Below are 19,290 nucleotides of genomic sequence, written 5' to 3'. Positions count from 1 at the left end.
AATACACGTGCTTCGTCTAGACTAGCGATCCACACCACTCACCTGGATATATATTCTGATGTAACAGGGTACCCCAACTCCAGGTACCAGACCCCAAACTTCTAATTTATATCAAAGGCAACAAAGAGATACAATCAACTCACAGAAAACAGGAATGGCAGATGAAGAGCAAACTCTCATGGGTGAGAATATCTTATTTCTCTTGGAAGCCTTCCTTCCTGGGCTGGTGCTGGAAGGTTGTACCCCTGAAGCCTGATCTCTGGGTGTGCAACCCTGCCCTACCACGTACCAGCCATGTGACCTTGTGCACGTACCTCATGCCTCACTTTCTCCATCTCTGTAAGGGGGATGAGAACAGGGCCATCTCATGGGATTGTAATGAGGAATAATAAGTGAGGACGCATAGATGGAGCGTTGAACACGCACTCGTAATTAGCTCGCGAAGGCACAAATCCTGTTTTCCAGTGCCTGGCACATCGCGACCGTTCGAGATTCATTTACCGATTGAGCAAATGAAAGTAAGACCCGGGTGAAGAGAGAAAAGCTGCAGCTGAGAAGCGGGGCTGACGAACATTTAGGAAAACATTGTGTGACAGATAATTTCCAAAGAGTAAAGTTAAGACCAGGCTTGAGATTCTGCTTTCTCTTGGAGAGTTTCACTAATTCAAATTTATTATTTCAACATACAAAGATGTGGTGGTAGAAAATGAAAACACACAGATAATAAATTTATTAGACTCCTCTCTAAAAATGTTTCCCTGTAGGCACTGAGTGTTCAGTAAATGCTAGAGCGACTACTTCCCTGTATTGAGTCTGAGTTTTCCCAAAGATCAATACACACATAGTCTTCTCATAATACGTTTTTTATTACAATATCCAAAAAACTGAGTATGCAAGTTTAGGAGGTCTCGAGACCCCTTCTTCAGTTGTAGGAATGTGCCATCTCAAGACTGTATATTTCAACTATAAAGAAGTTCAAATGTAAAGAAAAAAATGCAATTTCTTCATAAACATTCTGTGTGTCTTTTAACTACCAATCACATATTCTCTTGTAAACCCTGAAAAATTCCCTGTAAAGCAAATAGTTCTTACACACACACACACACACACATACACATATATATACACACACACACGTGTGTGTGTATATATATGTGTATGTGTGTGTGTGTGTATATATATATATATATATATATGGTGTGTGTGTGTGTGTGTGCGTGCGTGTGTGTAAGTGTATGGTAGCTCCCCTTCCCCAAAGATCAGCTGTTTTCCTTAATCATCTGTATTAGTGTCAACAAATGGCTACAGATACATATTACTTTGAGAATTAAATACATAATTGTGAAATTTAAACAAGCCGAAGGGCAAGAGGAAAAAGCACTATGCGGATGGCACATCTGGGGGGAAATGACCACAACCTCTGTCTTTCGGAGTCACCGGTCCGGTCCGGCTTCTGCGGACGGACTTTCAAGGAAATTTCTTTTATTGCAAGCATAGCCCCGAAGGCACTGGAGTTTCCTCGCGACTGTCTCATCTGGTGGTTCTGGTGCTGCTACCCGCAAGCGCGTCCACTCTCCCTGGACAGTCTGGGAGCCATGCAGGGGCGAGGGGCACGGAGCCAGGGCTGCCAGGACCGGGGACCTCGCAGGTGCCGCCTGGCCGGAGAGGGAGCCCAGGGCCCGAGGACCCCGCGTTCGGAGCGTACTGTAGTTCACATAATTAACGGCAGCTTTGGTGCATTCAAACCGTGCCCGATGTCTTTTTAATGAGGGGTTCTGTCAGCGTGAACAACCCGAAGGCTGTTTTCAGTTGCACAGGAATAAAGTGAAGGAACGTTCCTCCTCGCCTCCCGACCCCTGAACCTGGCCGGGAGGAGGGCGGCTGGAGAGTGGGTGGCAGGGCGCGGCGCGGCAGAGGAGAGGCGAGTGGCAAACAAACCGACCTGCACGCGAAGATGAACGAGGCAAAGGAAGCCAAGAGACGATGATGAACCACCGGACGGAGCGGAGCCCGCTGCGGGAGGGCCCGTGAGCGCGGCTTCTTCTGGGGGCCGGTCCGCTCGGCTCTGGGGAGGTGAGTGCGGCCCCGAGGGCCCAGAGGTGGCTGGGGCTGTGGCAGGGGCCGTCACTGCAGCGCTCTCACGAGGTAGAGCTTCTCCCCGTGCTCGCTGGTGAAGATGGGTGCCTTTTTGTAGTGTTCCACCAACTCGTCCATGGTGTGAAACCGCCGCTGCCCGATGCAGTAGACATTGTCCACAAGCTGCACCTTGAAATGTTTGTTCTTCCCTGATGCTTTCAGAGACACGGAGAAGTCACTGGGCTGGGGAGGAAACAGAACACGAGTCAGGGTGGGCCACGCGCAGGAGATGGGGGATCGCCACCACCCGCGAGCACAGGAGCCCGGTCTCCTGCGGTGTCTTCTGCGACACCTGACGCTGAGGATGACCCGGAGGCCATCCAGGGTTCACGTGTCCGGACCCCGAGCAAAACTGCATTTTGCTTAGTACAGCTTCAGTGCCAAATAGATTTTAGTGTGAAAACCGGAGACTCCAGGGCCTGTAGGATACCGGTGTTAACCGGATGCTGAAGAGACTTGCATCTTTTCAAATTTCCCAACCTATTTGGGATAAACTGGGAATCTGTAAAAAGTGGATTTGCATATAGGCAGCAGCTAGAGATTTCCTTTCTGCTGACTATCAGAAATTAAGCCATCAAAAATTTTCAAATTCTAAGCTATTTAAAAATAAATACTTTAAGAGCAGTTGAAAACTCTGGCTTGCATTTTAAACATGGTTGGTAATATCCTGGGGGTGGGGGGTGGGGGAGGGGTGGCTGTACTATGGTTTAAGCACAAATTTTCCTGAGAAATGTTTAAATTTGTGATTATGTCAGTGCCTTGCTTACCTTTGAATACATTTTTAGAAAGATACCATTATTTTTATTAAAATTGGTCCTGCCTCTTCTGAGGCACTAAATAGCTGGTGAGGCTGAGGAGGGGAGTGGAAGGAGGCTGACCTCCCACAACGGCCTCAGAATAAAACCCTACTACCCACCACAGCCCATCGGGGCTGTGTCTCCTGGCCCCTGCCTACAGATCAAAATGAAGGAGATGAAAGTATGTCCCACCCCTAGTGCCATTTTCACATCTGTTCACGTTGTTCTTTGAGCCATCCTGTCCCCCCACCTTGGACAACTATTCCTGTAAGGCTCAGCTATAAGGTTTTCCACCTGGGGAAGCCTCCCCATTCTCAATCAAGAGAAGTTCTTCCTCCTCATCTGGCCACATAGCATAAAGCAATAGCTTCCAGTGGCAGAAGCAGAGTGCATTCTAGTAACTTCTCTGTAATAAATAATTTACACGCATGTCTTATTCCTTCATTATGCATTAGGCCAGGTAGACCATGTCTTCTCCACCGCCATATTTTGCCATATTTCGCCATACAGATGGTGAGTGCCTACTACAGTTCTTTTTTTCTTTTTTTAAAGTTCATTTATTTATTTTGAGACAGAGAGACCATAAGCAGGTAAGTGGCAGAGAGGAGAGGAAGAATCCCAAGCAGCCTACACACCACCAGAGCAGAGCCCCAATGTGGGGCTCGAACCCATGAATTGCAAGATCACGACCTGAGCCAGGATCAAGACACTTAACTGAGTGAGCCACCCAGGCGCCCCAAGGCTACTACAGTTGGTGACTGAATTCCTAAAGCAGGATTCAGTGTTCCCCAATACCCAGCACCTTCTTGCTGCTGAGGACCCACCCAGCTTTGTGTCCTTCCCATGGGGACAAAATGTACAAGCATCTCAGCCATTGTCTCTTACACAGAGTTTACAAACATTTGATACAAAGTGTGCCAATCTTGCAAGACAAGTGGAAATCCCATGAAGTCAATGACAGCTCAGGGAAATGGATGTCTGGGGACATTCAACTCTGTAAAAGCACCTCGGGGCTCACCCACCAGTCACAGCTGCTATCATAAAAGAATCAAGAGACAACTGTATTCATAGTTTGTATTTATGTATCCCTCAGTCTCAAACAGACCAAGCAGAAACAAACCTTTGAGGGAAAAGCCCCATCTTATCTCCACACTTCATCCCAGGGCTTGATGTCCCAGAGGAACATCAAGTGGTAACAGGGTGAACCTTCAGGAAGACACAGGAAGAGTTCTCTCCAATTCAGCCTCAGGCTACATGTGATTTTCAGAATCATGGCCACTAAAGGGTCGGGGGTGGGGAGGAGGACACAGAACTTGAAGAGCATTTCCCACACCAGACCTCTTAGAAACAAATCATCACGAACCCTGATGTCACAGATGATCCGGTCAACCCACCCTATCAACGTAATATTCTAAACAGCAAACAGCACAAGACAGCGTTGGTTCTAAGCAATCACTTGACTGCATAATTCTCAAATCATGACTGTTTTCGCAGGACCGAACTAGATAGATGCAGCCTAGCGTCAGCGTCCTCAGAATCATCGCCCAAGCTGGTGGCTGTGTACTGTTCTAAAAAAAGAACGGAGTGAAGCAGGTGCGGCCTGACGGGTACTCCACGCGTGAGCGAGGCCTGCGGTGTTGGCGCCATTGTGGCTGTCACAAGTTATTAGTCCTAGCGGATCAGGACACCACAACCGCGTGCAACAGTACATACAAGTTATGAACCACTCAACCCTCTCCTGAGGGCTTCACGTTTTCCTCAAAGCAAGGTTTAGTTTCAAGCTTCTAGTAAATTTCATTGAAATATATGTACTCTGGGACAGGAGTCTGTGTCTTTCGGAGAAGACAGAAGGCCACCTCACCTTTACAGTTTAGCACAAGTGGGGCCCTACGCTGGTTTTATAGATACTTCTCAATTCACAGAGCAGCATCGTCGTGGAGGCGGTACATGAGTCAGGGTCAGTACATGACAGACCCAATTTTCATTAAGCCAAATGACCAGATGACTTTCTGACCAGGGAGATTTGCTTCTAATTTAAGCTCCTTAATGTAACATCATGGCGCGTCACGTGTATGCGTGCATTAACGCCAGTAAAACTGATGCAGCAGAGAAGCTAACTGTTAATTTCATGGGCTCTTGAGCAGAAACTAAGCTTAAAGTTAAGGACACAGAACGAACCAAGTTTATGTCAAGCAGGAATGCTGAACATTTGGGGCATTCTCAATGCATCCTGAGTAGAATTTCCAATCTACGAACTAAAACGCAGTTACATGTTCTCACAACCAGCACTAAATGAAGCCTGAAGAGGAGCTAGACCAGTGGCTCTCAAGGTGTGCTCCCGAGACCAGTAACGGTGGCAGTGTCACCTGGGAATCAGCCAGAAAAAGCAAATTCTCAGGCCTCGCCCCAGACCTGCTGCCTCAGAGACTCCAGGGTGGGGCTTAGCCATCTGTGTTTCATTGAGCCATCCAGGGGATGCTGAGACAGTTTGAGAACAGAAATGAGATCTGGGCCAACTACCAGCAGCGCTCTCAGATGTTCAGAGCCATGAGAAAAAGGTATGAACATGACTGATGGGCTAAGTAGCCCCTCGAAGGAGGGAGCTCCATGGCCAACCTCACCTCCAGGCTGTGGATGCCTTCCTGATTCTAAGGACTCCGGCCTCGGAGCATCTGGGTGGCTCAGTTGGCTGAGCATCTGACTTCGGCTCAGGTCACTATCTCACCGTTTGTGAGTTCGAGTACCACAGCAGGCTCTGTGCTGACAGCTCAGAGCCTGGAGCCTGCTTTGGATTCTGTGTCTTCCTCTCTCTGCCCCTCCCCTGCTCATGCTCTTTCTCAAAAATAAATAAACATTAAAAAAAAAAATTAAGGGGTCCGCCCCTGCTCCAGACTTTGCTGTGCAAAACTGCCTCGATGAAACACTGGGACACAGGTGGGGAGAGTGCTCTAACATCTCTTTTCCTCAGTTTGGGCCAATTCCCTGGGCCCGACAGAGATGGAGAGGCTCCAGAGTCAAAACAACTCTGCCTCCAGAGAAAGCTCATGAGGCAGGGGAGGACCCCTGGGAAGGCAGTGCCGCCATTCTTGTCCACATTTCCATGGTCCTTCCAGGCTGGTTTTCTGGAACGACTCGGCGGACTTGTGTGAAATAAACCATGCCACGCTCCCCTCGACCAGTAGTGCTGTGCTCTGGACCCTCACTTAAAGCTTGTCAAAGAACCTTAACAGGGTTTTGTGTGAATACCTACACTGAGAAAAGAGGACCCAAACAGACTCCAGCCCCGCATTCTCTCTCCACACACGCTTTTGTTTTGGGGTGTCACTGATCGGAAGGCACAGGCCCCCATGAGGTAGTAAACAAGCTTTCCATGACAGGGCCCAAGAGCGGAAGCCTGTTGAGTGTCCCTCCTCGGGAGGCCAATGTGTCGCAGCGATTGTGAGGTGGGAAGTGTGCCAGACTTGGGAAGTCTTCATGGTTGGTGGGGGTAGAAGCCAGCACTACCGTTTTTGCATCATGGAGAAGTTGAGTGCAGGCATTCTTAAGAACCCTGCACTTCCACTGCAGGAAGGTGTTCTAGACAAGTGCTCTAGAGAAGCGTGCACATGTGTACTAGGCTACAGGTTTAGGAACGTCCGAGCAGCATTACTCATAATGACATTGAAGTACAAACACTCTTCATCTCCACCAACAGGAAAATGGACACATAGATGAGGTATATACTTCATCACACAATGAAATCGATCTAACAGGGAAAAATCTGTTATAAGATGGCCAATAGGACTGACGGAGAAATGTCCAGTCCCCCACCGAAGACCCCCCTTCCGGGTTCTTCTTCCTGCCCTGCTTGCTTCACGTGCCAAATTACTACTAATGCAGAATGCAGAAGTAACAGGCTACAAATTGTTCCCTCTGCTTACGCTCGGGGCTCAGACCTCTGGAGAGTGATCTCTGAGCCCACAGGTGTAACATAAACCTCCTGCCTTCCGAGATCTCCGAGTGCCACTTGGTTCTTCCGCCAGGTGATCCAGACCAGGTCCCATAACGTATCAACGTGGACTAAATAAATCTCATACAGTACGGACCAAGAGAAGAAAATGAGAAAACAATAGCTGCAGTATGATACCATCCACAGGATTCAAAAGCAGGCAAAGCTAAAATGGACTGGTTAGGGATATACACGTAGGTTTAACCAATGATGAAAATGATTATCATAAAATCAAAGGTAGCAGTTATCTCTAGTGGGAGGCATGGTGCAATCAGGAAGCTACTATGGGGGTGGGCAGGAGCTTCTGGAGTGCCAGCAGTGTCCTATTTCCTGACCTTGACCTGGGTTAAACACATACTTCTTAAACGACATTTTCTGGGTGCTATGTGTCATAATGAAAAATGTTTTGAAGACGATAAATCTGAAGCTAGACCTGGCCCGGCTATCCACTAGTCATGTGGCACTGGCATTTACTGCTTCAAATATTGCTTCCCCCTCTTGCCTACCTCTCCTCCTCACCATCCACTCTTTTGGGACACCGGTTACGTGTACGATAAACCTTTCAGTTGGTCCTATAAATCTCAGTTCAGCCTTCTATAACAGAATACCATAAGCTGGGTGGTTTAAAGACAGAAATGGACTTCTCTTAGTTTTAGAGACAAGGAAGTCAAGATCAGATTTGGCAGATTTGGTGTCTGGTAAGGGCCTGCTTCCTGCTTCATAGATAACCATTTTCTCATGGTGTCCTCAAACGGCGGAAGGGCCAAGAGAGTTCTCTAGGGTCTCTTTTCTCATGGCACTAATCCCATTCATGAGGGCTCCTCCCACCCTATATCATCACATTGGGTACTGGGCTTCAGCATGTGAATTTTGCAAGAGATAAAGGGAGACACACACACACATTCGGTCCATAGCAAAATCTCTTATGCTTTTCTCTTTTTGTGTGTGTTTTAGAAACCTAAAATTTCTATTCCTTTGAGCTGTCATCCCATTTACTAATCCCTTCTTTGGCTGTGTTTAATCTACTGTAAACCCACCAAGTTGTTAATTTCAATTACTGTATTTTTTGGTCTTATAATTCTCACTTTGCTCTTTTTGTTTATTACTTCTAATTCTCTACTCAAATTCATCTTGCAGAATTTCCTGAAACTACGAATCCATTCACCTTAAAAACCACACTTACACATTCAAAATTTGGGTTTCTGTAGGTCTGTTTCTATTCTCTTTTTCTCCCCTCTTTGTTTTTGGTAATTCAGCCTTATCTTTTGGTACTTTAATTTGAATGCTGCATATTGATATGAGGTTTGTAAGGCTGATACTGTCTTCCAGAGATTTACTTGCTTTTGCTTCTCTACTCAGTGAAGGTAGCACAGAACACCTTAATACAATGAGGAACAGAATTAATGACAGTGTGATTTATTTCAGGTTTGCTTTGGGCTTCTAGTATGTAGACTTTGGAGAGTCCATACTAAAGGCCTGGCTTTTTGTTTTTCTTTCTGGGGCCATGCCTCCTTGGTGGCCCTGACCTCTAATTTTTGCCCCCAGCACCATAGGCTCCTGAAAGGCTACTTCTTGGTTGCTTTTTGCTTGTTTCAAGGTTTTGTCCAGCTTTTCTAGTTGTTTTCACCAGAAGTGTTAGTCTGTAAGAAATCAGTCCACTATGACACAGGTAGAAACTGGTCATGTGACATTGGGCAAGTCGTGATTTGTTCAGACTCCAGGTTTCTAGTACAGTCACACTAACTGAGAAGGAGGACAGTTGGTTGTATTATAGGCTGTGGAACCAGGCTGCCTGGGTTCATATTCTGGCTCCTTTACTGACTAGCAACACAACCTTGGGCAAATTTCCCAATGGTTTGCTGCTTCAGTTTTCTCAACCGCAAAACAGATAGAATTCCTGAAACTGGGAAGAGACTGGAACAGTTTAATAAACTACAGTCATGTCAGGAGTACAACATCTTTGGGGAAATATTAAGCGAACACCACCATTTAGGGGCTCTTCTTTAAGTTTGTTTTATGAAACTTTATAAACACAGCAATCAGCATCTTGCCAACTTTTAAAAGATTTCTTTTGATTAGAATCTCTAGAGAATACTTAACTTTCCAAACAAACTAGAAGAGGTCTATCTCCTATTGCAGAAGCATCACATTAAAAAAAAATTAAAAAAAAATTTTTCCAATGTTTATTTTTGACAGAGAGAGAGAGAGAGAGAGAGCGCGAGCACACACATGAGCAGGGGAGGGGCAGAGAGAGAGGGAGACACAGAATCCAAAGCAGGCTCCAGGCTCTGAGCTGTCAGCACAGAGCCCGACGCGGGGCTCGATCTCACGAACCTCGCAATCGTGACCTGAGCCGAAGTCAGATGCTTAACCAACTGAGCCACCCAAGCGCACCCCCCCCCACAAAAAAAAAAATTTTAATATTTATTTTTGAGAGAGAGATAGAGCGTGAGCTCTGAGGGGGAGGGGGAGGGAGAGAGGGAGACACAGAATCCAAAGCAGGCTCCAGGCTCTGAGCTGTCAGCACAGAGCCCAACGTGGGGGTTGAGCTCACAAACCATGAGATCATGACCTGAGCTGAAGTCAACACTTAACTGGCTGAGCCACTCAGGCAACCCAGAAGAATCACATTTTACTTCACTCGTGATCACGTGGTCATCCTTGTTTACATCTGTCTCTCTTACTACGCTCCAAGCACCTTGAACCAAAAGGCTCATTTCTAGTTCATTTTTACGGATGCTAGAGAAAAAACCAGATCCGATACGTAAGCACTCAATAGGTAGCCGCTGAACTATCTGCCACCAAGCATCTTTGAGGTCTCCTGATTTCCAGCAGAGGAAAAATAAACATTACCAACGTGACACCTACTTGTTTGCTCCTTCTTTGAACAACAAATGGTAAAGCTGTGTCTCTTGAATTTTGTCATTTTTGTACTGTCGCCTTTCTTATAGTCTTGTTTTCTACCTGGAGTACCATATTACTTGTCTATTGCTGTGTAACAAATCACCCCCAAATTCAATGGCTTAAATACGGTGAACATTTATACTTGCAATTTCTGTGGTTCAGGAATTTGGAAGTGCCTTAAAACTTGAGCTGGAACCACTCAACTCCTATTGGGCTACAGTCAAGACATCATCTAAAGACTTAACTAGGGATTCAGGAGCTGCTTCCAAGAACCAGGTTTGCTCGCATGTACCAGTCAGGAGCCCTTGAGTCTCTTCACAACCTGACAGCTGACTCCCTCAAGATCAAGAGATCTGAGAAAGAGCAAAGCCACAATGCCTTTTACAACCCAGTCTTGGAAATCACCTAACATCACTTCTACCACATTCTGCTCATTAGAAGTGAGTCATTAAGTGCAGTTCCTCCTGAAGGGGAGGCAATCAAGAATTTGTGGACATCTTTTTTTTTTTAATTTTTTTTTTTTAAACGTTTATTTATTTTTGGGACAGAGAGAGACAGAGCATGAACGGGGGAGGGGCAGAGAGAGAGGGAGACACAGAACCGGAAACAGGCTCCAGGCTCTGAGCCATCAGCCCAGAGCCTGACGCGGGGCTCGAACTCACGGACCGCGAGATCGTGACCTGAGCTGAAGTCGGACGCTTAACCGACTGAGCCACCCAGGCGCCCCAGTGGACATCTTTTTAAGCCATCACAGATACCATGTTTGTTAAACTTTCTTTGGCTGCACTAAAATCTAACTAGATACAGTCTTATACTTTCTTTTCAATTCTGAAACATCTGCCCTCAATTCCCAACGTCCCCCCTACCCCCTTTCAATTCCCATCTTTGAGATTCCTCCCATTATCCACATTTTCTTCCCTGTCCTTCTCCAAACACTATACTTACTTGGTTCCATTTCTCTTGGCTGAACGCCATGCTAACTTTTCAAATATTATAACATCAGACCATGTCTTCTTGTTCTCTCCTTCTGACTGTTCCTTGAAGGAATGATTTTTCTATTCTCAAAGCTTTTGAACCAGAGATTCTGAAGAATTATCATTTGGGATAAGCAATTCATTTTACCCCCCACTTTTTTTTTTCAGGAAGTCATCTTCCAAGTGGAATATAAGGACAATTAATAGACTGGTAGAAAATCAACCTCTCTCTGGGCTTTTATTAATATGTCATCATTGTTTTTGTTTAGGTTTTAGGCCCCCTATTTGAATATAATCCCTCTAAGGACGAGAACTTGATTTAACTCCACATGTCCACACTGGGATCAGAGTAGATGTTCAATAACTGTACTGACTTTGGGGCCCCTGGATGGCTCAGTCGGTTGGGTGTCCAACTTTGGCTCAGGTCATGTTCTCCCAGTTCGTGGTTTGAGCCTCGCGTCAGGCTCTGTGCTGACAGCTGAGCTCAGAGCCTGGAGCCCACTTGGGATTCTGTGTCTCCTTTGCTCTCTGCCCCTCCCCTGCTCACACTCTGTCTCACTCTCTCTCTCAAGAATAAACATTAAAAAAATAAATAAATGTACTGACTTACAAATTTCCAATTCTGACCATCTCTTCCATTATTCATTTCTTTAGGTAATTCTCACATCTCACCTCTTTGCAATTTCTGCTCACAAGCGATCACTTTTAGAAAAGAAAACTAAAGAACACACCCTCTTTGATACTGTTTCTACAGGTTCATCAGCTTGATATCCACTGTTTGAAATATTTGCTGAAAAGCACTTTGCATTTTTATAAAACAGATGCCCTGGTCAAATAATACTCTCCTTTCCTCAAGATTTAACCCTTATTTTCTCATTGATGTAAATAAATAAATAAATAAATAAATAAATAAATAAAGTCAAGAACAATCTGTAATATCCTTTATTTCTACCTCCATCCCTGATAGCTTAAGTACTAATATGATTTTCTTCTAAGCATGTGGGTGGGAAGAAATAATGGGAGGGTAGGTAGGACCTTGCTCCCAAGCACTCCTGATTCTTAAACTTCTACTTTTTTTTCCACTTTGGGGAGTTGAAATTGTCCTTTGTGTGGTTCGCCAAGTCTCCCAGGTAGACTCTGGACTGATTTCCGGTCATGCTGGCTTTTGATTATCAACGATTTATATGTATATTTAATACTCTCTCCACTTCCAAATAGAGGTCACCTTGTTGGTTTCTTGTCAATAGCTACATCATTCTTTCCTTTTGTTTGGCAAATGGATATTTCCCTTTTCTTACTTCTTTAAGGAAGGTACTCCTTGCCCAGAAAAGTAGTTCCTTTACCACAAAAATCTGAGAACCTATGGATTAGAGGCAAAATTGTATTCACTGATCAATACTCTCTGTTCTTATCTCAAAAAAGCTTCCTTTCAGGTTTATCATTCTGTTAAATCACCTGGCCTGGTTGTCCAATATAGCCTTTTTTTAATCAAAATTGACTCACTGTCTATACTTAGGCCACTAGCTGTCAATTGATACTACTCTCTTTGTTTCTGCATCAGATTATGTCATCACTGGCATTTTCTGTTCTTCTTTAAATGTGTCTCTGAAATATTTACTCCACAGGCCTAAAGCCAATCCACCTGTGACAAGATCAAACATTATCGTTCTCATTACCTCCTGAAATAAACATTTCTACATAAATCATCAACCACAGAACCCAATCTTTAAATGACAGTGTTTACTCTCCATTGTTTTAAAAGAAATTTTAATGTTAATTTATTTTTGAGAGAGAGAGACAGAGCATGAGTAGGGGAGGGGCAGAGAGAGAGGGAGACACAGAATCCGAAGCAGGCTCCAGGCTCTGAGCTATCATCAGCATGAGCCTGATGCAGGGCTTGAACTCACGAACCGCGAAATCATGACCTGAGCCGAAGTCTGATGCTTAACCGACTGAGCTACCCAGGTGCCCCATTTTCAAGTTAGTACCCGTATGTGTGTGTCTATCCCTCGCTGCCTCCCAAAACGTAGTTCCTAAAATTAAATGTAAATACCTCAGAGGTTAGACTTTTAGAATACTGTCCTGCTCACTCTTTGTCTTTCTGCCATGTCATGCCCAGTGTAAATGATCAATAATAAATGGCATTCAAAAATTCAGTTCCGAATTTTGCCATAGAACACACTGCTGCTCAAAAGGGCTGGAACCAATTTCCTAGGCCATAATTCAGTGGTTCCCAAACTTGAGCATCAGAATCACTGGGAGAGCTCATTCACACGGAGGGTGCGGGGCTCTATCCCAGATACTCAGATTCAGCAGGTCTGCGGGAGGCCTGATATTCTGCATTTCTAGCAAGTTCTCTGGTGACACTGATGCAGCGAGCGACCACACTTTGAGAATTACTGCTATGAGGCTGAGGAAAATTTTACATGTGCCTTTTCCTGTTTGTCTGTGGAACTACTCAGGCTTGATTCTGTAGGATTTCCAGTGACTATAATCTGGTGGGAACTTTCAAAAAGGTGAAGAGAGTTAAGGAAGAAGGGAGTGAGCAGGCCAGTTTGTACACAATTCCACTCACGGACCTAACTGATAAAAATCAAGCAATTCCTAAGAACCGCTTTCTGTGTTAGAAGCTCTATGGGGGTGGCTCTATTTTGTTACTCAACCCCACATTGGCCATGCCACCAGAGGCCACGGTAAGGAGCTGTTTAGCGAGAGTGCCACAAGAAACATCCCCACACAAGCAACCAGTGCAGCTGAGATTAACAGGTTACGTGCTGATACAAATCAAAACCACAGTGAGCTGTCACTCACTTCACACCCATTAGGGTGGTTATGGTGAAAAACAAAACCTCCAAAAAACAGAAAGTAACGACTGTTGGTGTGGATGTGGAGAAACTCTGTGCACCACTGGTGGGAATGTCTAGGTGCAGCCGCTGTGGAAGACAGATAGCAGCTCTTCCAAAAATTAACCACTGAATTGCCATTTGATCGAGCCATCCCTCTACTGGGTGTACACATCTACAAAAATGGAAGGCAGGGACTCGAAAAGATATTTGCACGCTCGTGTTCACAGCAGCATCATTAAAAATAGCCAAAAGGTGGAAGCTACCCATTACCCATCTACAGATGAATTGATAAACAATATGGGGTAGATGCATAAAATGGAATATCATTCAGCTTCAAAAAAGGAAGGAAATCCTGTCACAGGCGACAACATGGATGAACCCCTGAGAACATTATGCTATGTGAAATAGGCCAGACACAAAAGGGCAGACAGACACTGTCTGATTCCATCCACATGAGGTACCTAGAGTAGTCGGATTCATGGAGACAGAAGGTAGACAGAAAGGAGAAAGTCACCAGGGGCTAGGGAAAGGGGGAAGTGGAAAGTCAGTATTTAATGGGTCCACAGTTCCAATCAGGGAGGTTGAAAAAGTTTGAATGGTGATGGTTGCGTAATAATGGGAACGTACGTAATGCCACTGCACTTAAAAATGGTTGAAACGGGGGCGCCTGGGTGGCTCAGTCGGTTGAGTGTCCGACTTCGGCTCAGGTCATGATCTCACAGCTTGTGGGTTTGAGCCCCGCGTCGGGCTCTGTGCTGACTGCTCAGAGCCTGGAGCCTGTTTCAGATTCTGTGTCTCCCTCTCTCTCTGACCCTCCCCCGTTCATGCTCTGTCTCTCTCTGTCTCAAAAATAAACGTTAAAAAAAAAAAAAAAAAGGCTGAAACGGTGAATTTTCTGTAATGTACATTTCGTCACATAAAAAACATTTCTTAAATAAAGTTTATATGCTAGTCTAAAAAGGTTTGTGAAGTTTTGGTGGGGACAGCAGGAACGTGATAGAGGAATCCGAGGCATCAGGATGGGTGAGGACATGGGGGGTGGGGGGTCGGGCGGGGAGGTCACAAGGGCCCAGAGCATCGCCTCCTAGTGAGGGCACAGCAGTGGTACAAAAGAACTCCACATTTTCTTCAGATCATCTGCAACACCTGGTGATCCTCGTTAAAGGTTTTTCCTGGTGGGGGGAGGCGGGTAGGGACACATGGCAGTTGGAGACGTGGCTCAGACACAGCTCCCGAACCAAAAATGTTTGCTCTCCTTTGGCCTGGGGTCAGGCAACAATGATCCCTAAACTCGACTTTTTTCTATGAATCACTTTTTTCTCGACCTCCCCAAAATGCTACAAGGATCCTGATTGGCTCTGGCTGGGACACCCAATGGGCACTCTTAGAATATCTGAATACTGGCAGTATTAGTGAGACACCCAAGAAACCGTCTGTGCCAGGCAAGCACTTTCCATGCACGCAGCTTAAGACCAAAATGTATACACCTCTCGTGAAATTCCTTCCGTAAGTTGCAAAAGATCAGCTTTCAAAGGGCACGTGGTAAAGACCCCTGGCAGGCAGTACATGGGGCCCTCTGTTTAAGGGGAGAAGAGTTGTGAGCCTGCTGTCCAGGCACCTACCTACATATGAGAAAATCACATTTATGTTTACCAAGTGTCGACCAAAGCCAGATTTAAACATTTCTCCATCTGTCTCGGTTCCTCAGCATCTCTCACTCCACAATCTTGAAAAGTGGAGTGTGCGATCTTCCTTCGCCAGCCGAGAAACCACATCCACAGCAGGAAACAGCCCCATGGACCAGCCAGCGTGCACCTGCCGGGGCCTGCAGCCTCACCGGCCCCTCAGTATGCGTCTGCGCACGTGTGTTAAAAACAAAACAAAAATGCCCAGTTCAAAAAAAAAAAAAAAAAAAAAAAAAAAAAATCCTAACGACTTCTGTGCTTCTCTTTCATTGCTAATTTCGTGGAGTGATTGTGACATTACTGAGAGGTGAGCCTAACTTCTTGTAGAAACCAAGTGGCAATCTCAGTCTAAAAGACAACTTTATTTAGCTATTTCTGTAGCCACAGCTAAAAAGAAATCGTTTAACAACAACAACAGAAAAAAAACACAAAAAAACCAAAAAACAACCGACCCAGAGGCTTACACTGGTATAGCATGTATTTTCCACATAAGCCTTTCTGATATATTAAATGCTAAAAACTTCCTTGACCCAGTTTTCAAAATTTTCCATTACAGCGTTAAATATTTTAAAACACTGGGGAAAAACATTTCTTACAGGTTCTGGTGATTTTCTATGAGAGCAATATAAATATTTAGATAAATGGTAGTTCATGATCTAAGAGATTTTTATGAAAATATTTCTGAACACCTTCATGGATAAATTATTTACTTTGACATATTTTTTGTGTTACTTTGAAAGGCTTGTTCTTCAGTTGCCAGTGGTTACTGGATGACCATTTCCCTCCCTACTATGTTTGCAGGCCTGAAGAAATGGTGTCTGGACCCCTCTCGTGGCAGCAAAAAGTAAGCCAGAGGCCACGGTTCTGATTCAAGCTCAACAGTGCATTTAGCACAACCCCAGGAGAACACAGGCACAGAGACACAACTCAGGAATCCTTAGCACTCTGTACTGGTTGGCTGCTGATTCCCATATTGAATTTATTATGCACATTCTGGATAATTAATTCATCAGTTAATGCAAAGAATATTTCTTGGGAGTCCCACCAAAGTAGTAGGATTCAATGGCCAACAACATGACACAACATGCATTCTCTGTGCTGACTTGGCCTTTGAAGGGGGCAACATTGTCATGTCCGGGAGCAAGGACACCCTAGCATTAAGACTGCCCTGTGTCCCAGGGAACATGTGGGAGCATGTGGCCCAGGCCTGCAGGTCAGGAGAGGCTTCCCAAGAGCAAAGGTGGCCAGAATGAGACTTGAAAGATGTGTGGACATTACATTGATGGGGGTGCAGGGGAAGGGAGCTGTGTTCTAGAGTTTTCTAGATCTGTATGAAGGTCTGGAGGAAGAGACAGCCCAGTCCAAGAACCCAGGAACTCAGGTGTAAGGAGGAAAAGAGTGATGACACATTAGGACACAGAGAGGAAGGTACAGACAAGAGAGAAGCCACTCAGCAATTATCAGCAACACAAAGAGAAAAGTGGCCACCTGCAGCTTCCCAATGACCTGAGGGGGCCTGCTCAGCTGACCTGCACCTGCTTCATTTACATGTCACAAGTCAGGTGAGTCTGGGCCACAGACTACTCTCTGTTCTGCTTTTGACATTTATATCCCTCCAAAAACAAATCAATGGATTGAGTAACGTTTACTTTCTTTTGTAACACAGCAGAAATGAAACTCCATTTAAAGCCCTTCATCATAAATAATGGCTTTGGGGCTGAAATTCTAAGATTCTCAGGTGCCTTCTATATTACTGAAAGGCTAGTAATTTTGTCCGTTGGTTACATGCAATTTTATCGGCACTCTGCGATGACACGGGAGCTCCCCGGCAGAGTGCTCACTTAACTCGACCAGCTCACCCCCCCCCCCTCCCCCACTTCCAGGGAGAGAGAATGGGACGCCACGCCTTTAACCAAGGCCAAGGGCACAGCAGAGAAGCCTTGTCTGGTTCTGCAAAAAATTACAAGTGACACCTTGAGCAGATTTGTGATTGATTACCTTTTAAGAAATAGCTTCAAATAAGACTCTTTTTTCACATATGCCAGTTAATAGCGTGGATTTGTTTGTTTTAAGGTAAATATTGAAGTGCTATCCAGGACTGCTAAGGCTCTGAGCCATCTAAGAGTCGGATGAATGAAACAGGTGAGGAGCAGTGAACTCTGAGAGAAGTGCCCATACCAAATGATGGTTCAGGTCCTTCCGGGTTGAAGAATCAGATATAGTTAAAGTGAGAAATATTCTAAAAATCTAGGCTTAAAGTGTCCATTAGGTACGGGGCAAAAAGCCTGACAATCAAAAAGCAGCTTGTAAGTTTTGCAATTGGAAAGATGTAGGTATGCATGGATCACAGTAAAACCTATACTCTTTCTTAACATCAACCCATTTATGAGAAACCATCTAGGAATCAGGGCGCCAGACCGTGGATTTAGAAAGCTCATGAGCAAGTAAGTCACTGCTGGAAGGAACTGACTCCATAGCTCCCCATCCCCCGAACTGCTACGAAAGCGCCTTCACTCTACTCTGAGGACTGAACTCTTTCCCATTCTCCGTCAGGAACACAGAGCAAATGCAGCCACTTTGTCACCAAGTTCTCAACAGCAAAAAAAAAATAAATAAATAAACAGAAAAGCACTTGAGGAGGTGAATTCCACTCAACAGGAGTCAACAGTTCTACCTAAAAGAATCTTTCCGACAAGAGTGAAAATGTTCATCTTTAAGCATGTTTATAATTCTTGGAAATGTACTATTAAGCAGAAATGGAGTTTAAGCAATTGCTGTAAATACGTATAAAACCATTAAAATTGCCTACCAGTTTTCAAAGTGTGGTCTCTGGACCAGCAGCATCAACATCACCAAGGAATGTGCTAATAATGCAAATTCTCGGGCTCCAGACCTCCCAGGTCGGGAACTTTATGGGTGGGACCCAGCAGTCTGTTTTACCAGGCCCTCAAGGAGATGCTAGCACACGGTACAGTTTGAATATCACCGATCTAGAGAGACAAAGTGATGATATCATCCCCAAACAGAGTTCTGGTAAAAAAAAAAAAAAAAAAAAAAAAAAAATTACGGTGCTTTTTTGTTTGTTTGCTTTTGGTGGGAGACAGAGAGCAAGCACAAACAAGGGGCAGAAAGAGAGTGAAAGAAAGAGAGGATCTTAAGCAGGCTCCATGCTTAGCAGAGTCCAATGCAGGGATGTATCTCATGAACCAGGAGATCTGGAACTGAGCAGAAATCAAGAGTCAGATGCTCAACTGACTGAGCCACCCAGGCATCCCACTCTTAATGGATTTTTAAAAAACAGCAAGGACTGAAACGCATGACTATCCATGTGGACAATATGTACGTTCAGTTATCTTCAGCAAGGTAGCTTTTCTCTATCAGAAGCAAATGTACTGTATGACCAAAAATCAGTCCCCAAATCCTACTGTGGAACATAATACATGTGAGGAAGAAAGGTGATCTCTCTGGGATTTTTAAAGTCTTACAGAGGAAAACGGCTCTGTAAACTACAGGCTGACACCATCCAGCTAGGCACCTTGGGTGACGGCATCCTCGCTATAAGCTGTCTCCTTCTGAATGAGAGCAAACGGAAAACTAACCTATTGACAACTAACAGTTCATCCAGAAGCCTAACCGCTGGTTATTCTTAACTGTAAGTACCACTTTCCAACCGCATCCACAGAAGAAGGATGGACAAATACAGAAGGATGTATGATGAGCAGGTAGGAACTTTGAATTTTCTAGAGTTAATGAGCTAGGGATTAGCAGGTGCAGGAAGGATAATGGAATATAGAGACTAAGAAACGAGGCTGTTTCACCTTGAGCTGCTGGGGATAAATGACAGTTACAGATGAGAAAGGAAAGTGGGGAGGAAGGGAGAAAAGATGGTAGAGAACACAAAGAATGAGTATTAAGATTCAGGACAGGAAAGAGAGCCCGAACAGGATAATTTGGTTTGTT

At 44.9% G+C, this 19,290-nt stretch overlaps 1 protein-coding gene across 4 annotated transcripts in view; it reads right to left on the bottom strand.

Moving 5' to 3' along the window:
* Window positions 1-847: 847 nt before the first annotated feature.
* Window positions 848-19,290, bottom strand: part of NCK2 (NCK adaptor protein 2) — a 153,740-nt gene continuing 135,297 nt past the window's right edge. For all 4 annotated transcript variants that reach the window (XM_060610032.3, XM_060610039.3, XM_060610024.3 and 1 more), the window contains one exon: window positions 848-2,319. In XM_060610032.3, coding sequence (XP_060466015.1) covers window positions 2,125-2,319 — 195 coding nt within the window. In that variant the 3' untranslated portion in view covers window positions 848-2,124. The remainder of the gene's footprint in view (window positions 2,320-19,290) is intronic.

Source organism: Panthera onca, chromosome A3, assembly GCF_046562875.1.
Source record: "Panthera onca isolate mPanOnc1 chromosome A3, mPanOnc1 haplotype 2, whole genome shotgun sequence".
NCBI classification, from domain to species: Eukaryota; Metazoa; Chordata; class Mammalia; order Carnivora; family Felidae; genus Panthera; species Panthera onca.
This window is presented reverse-complemented; position numbering and strand designations above follow the sequence as displayed.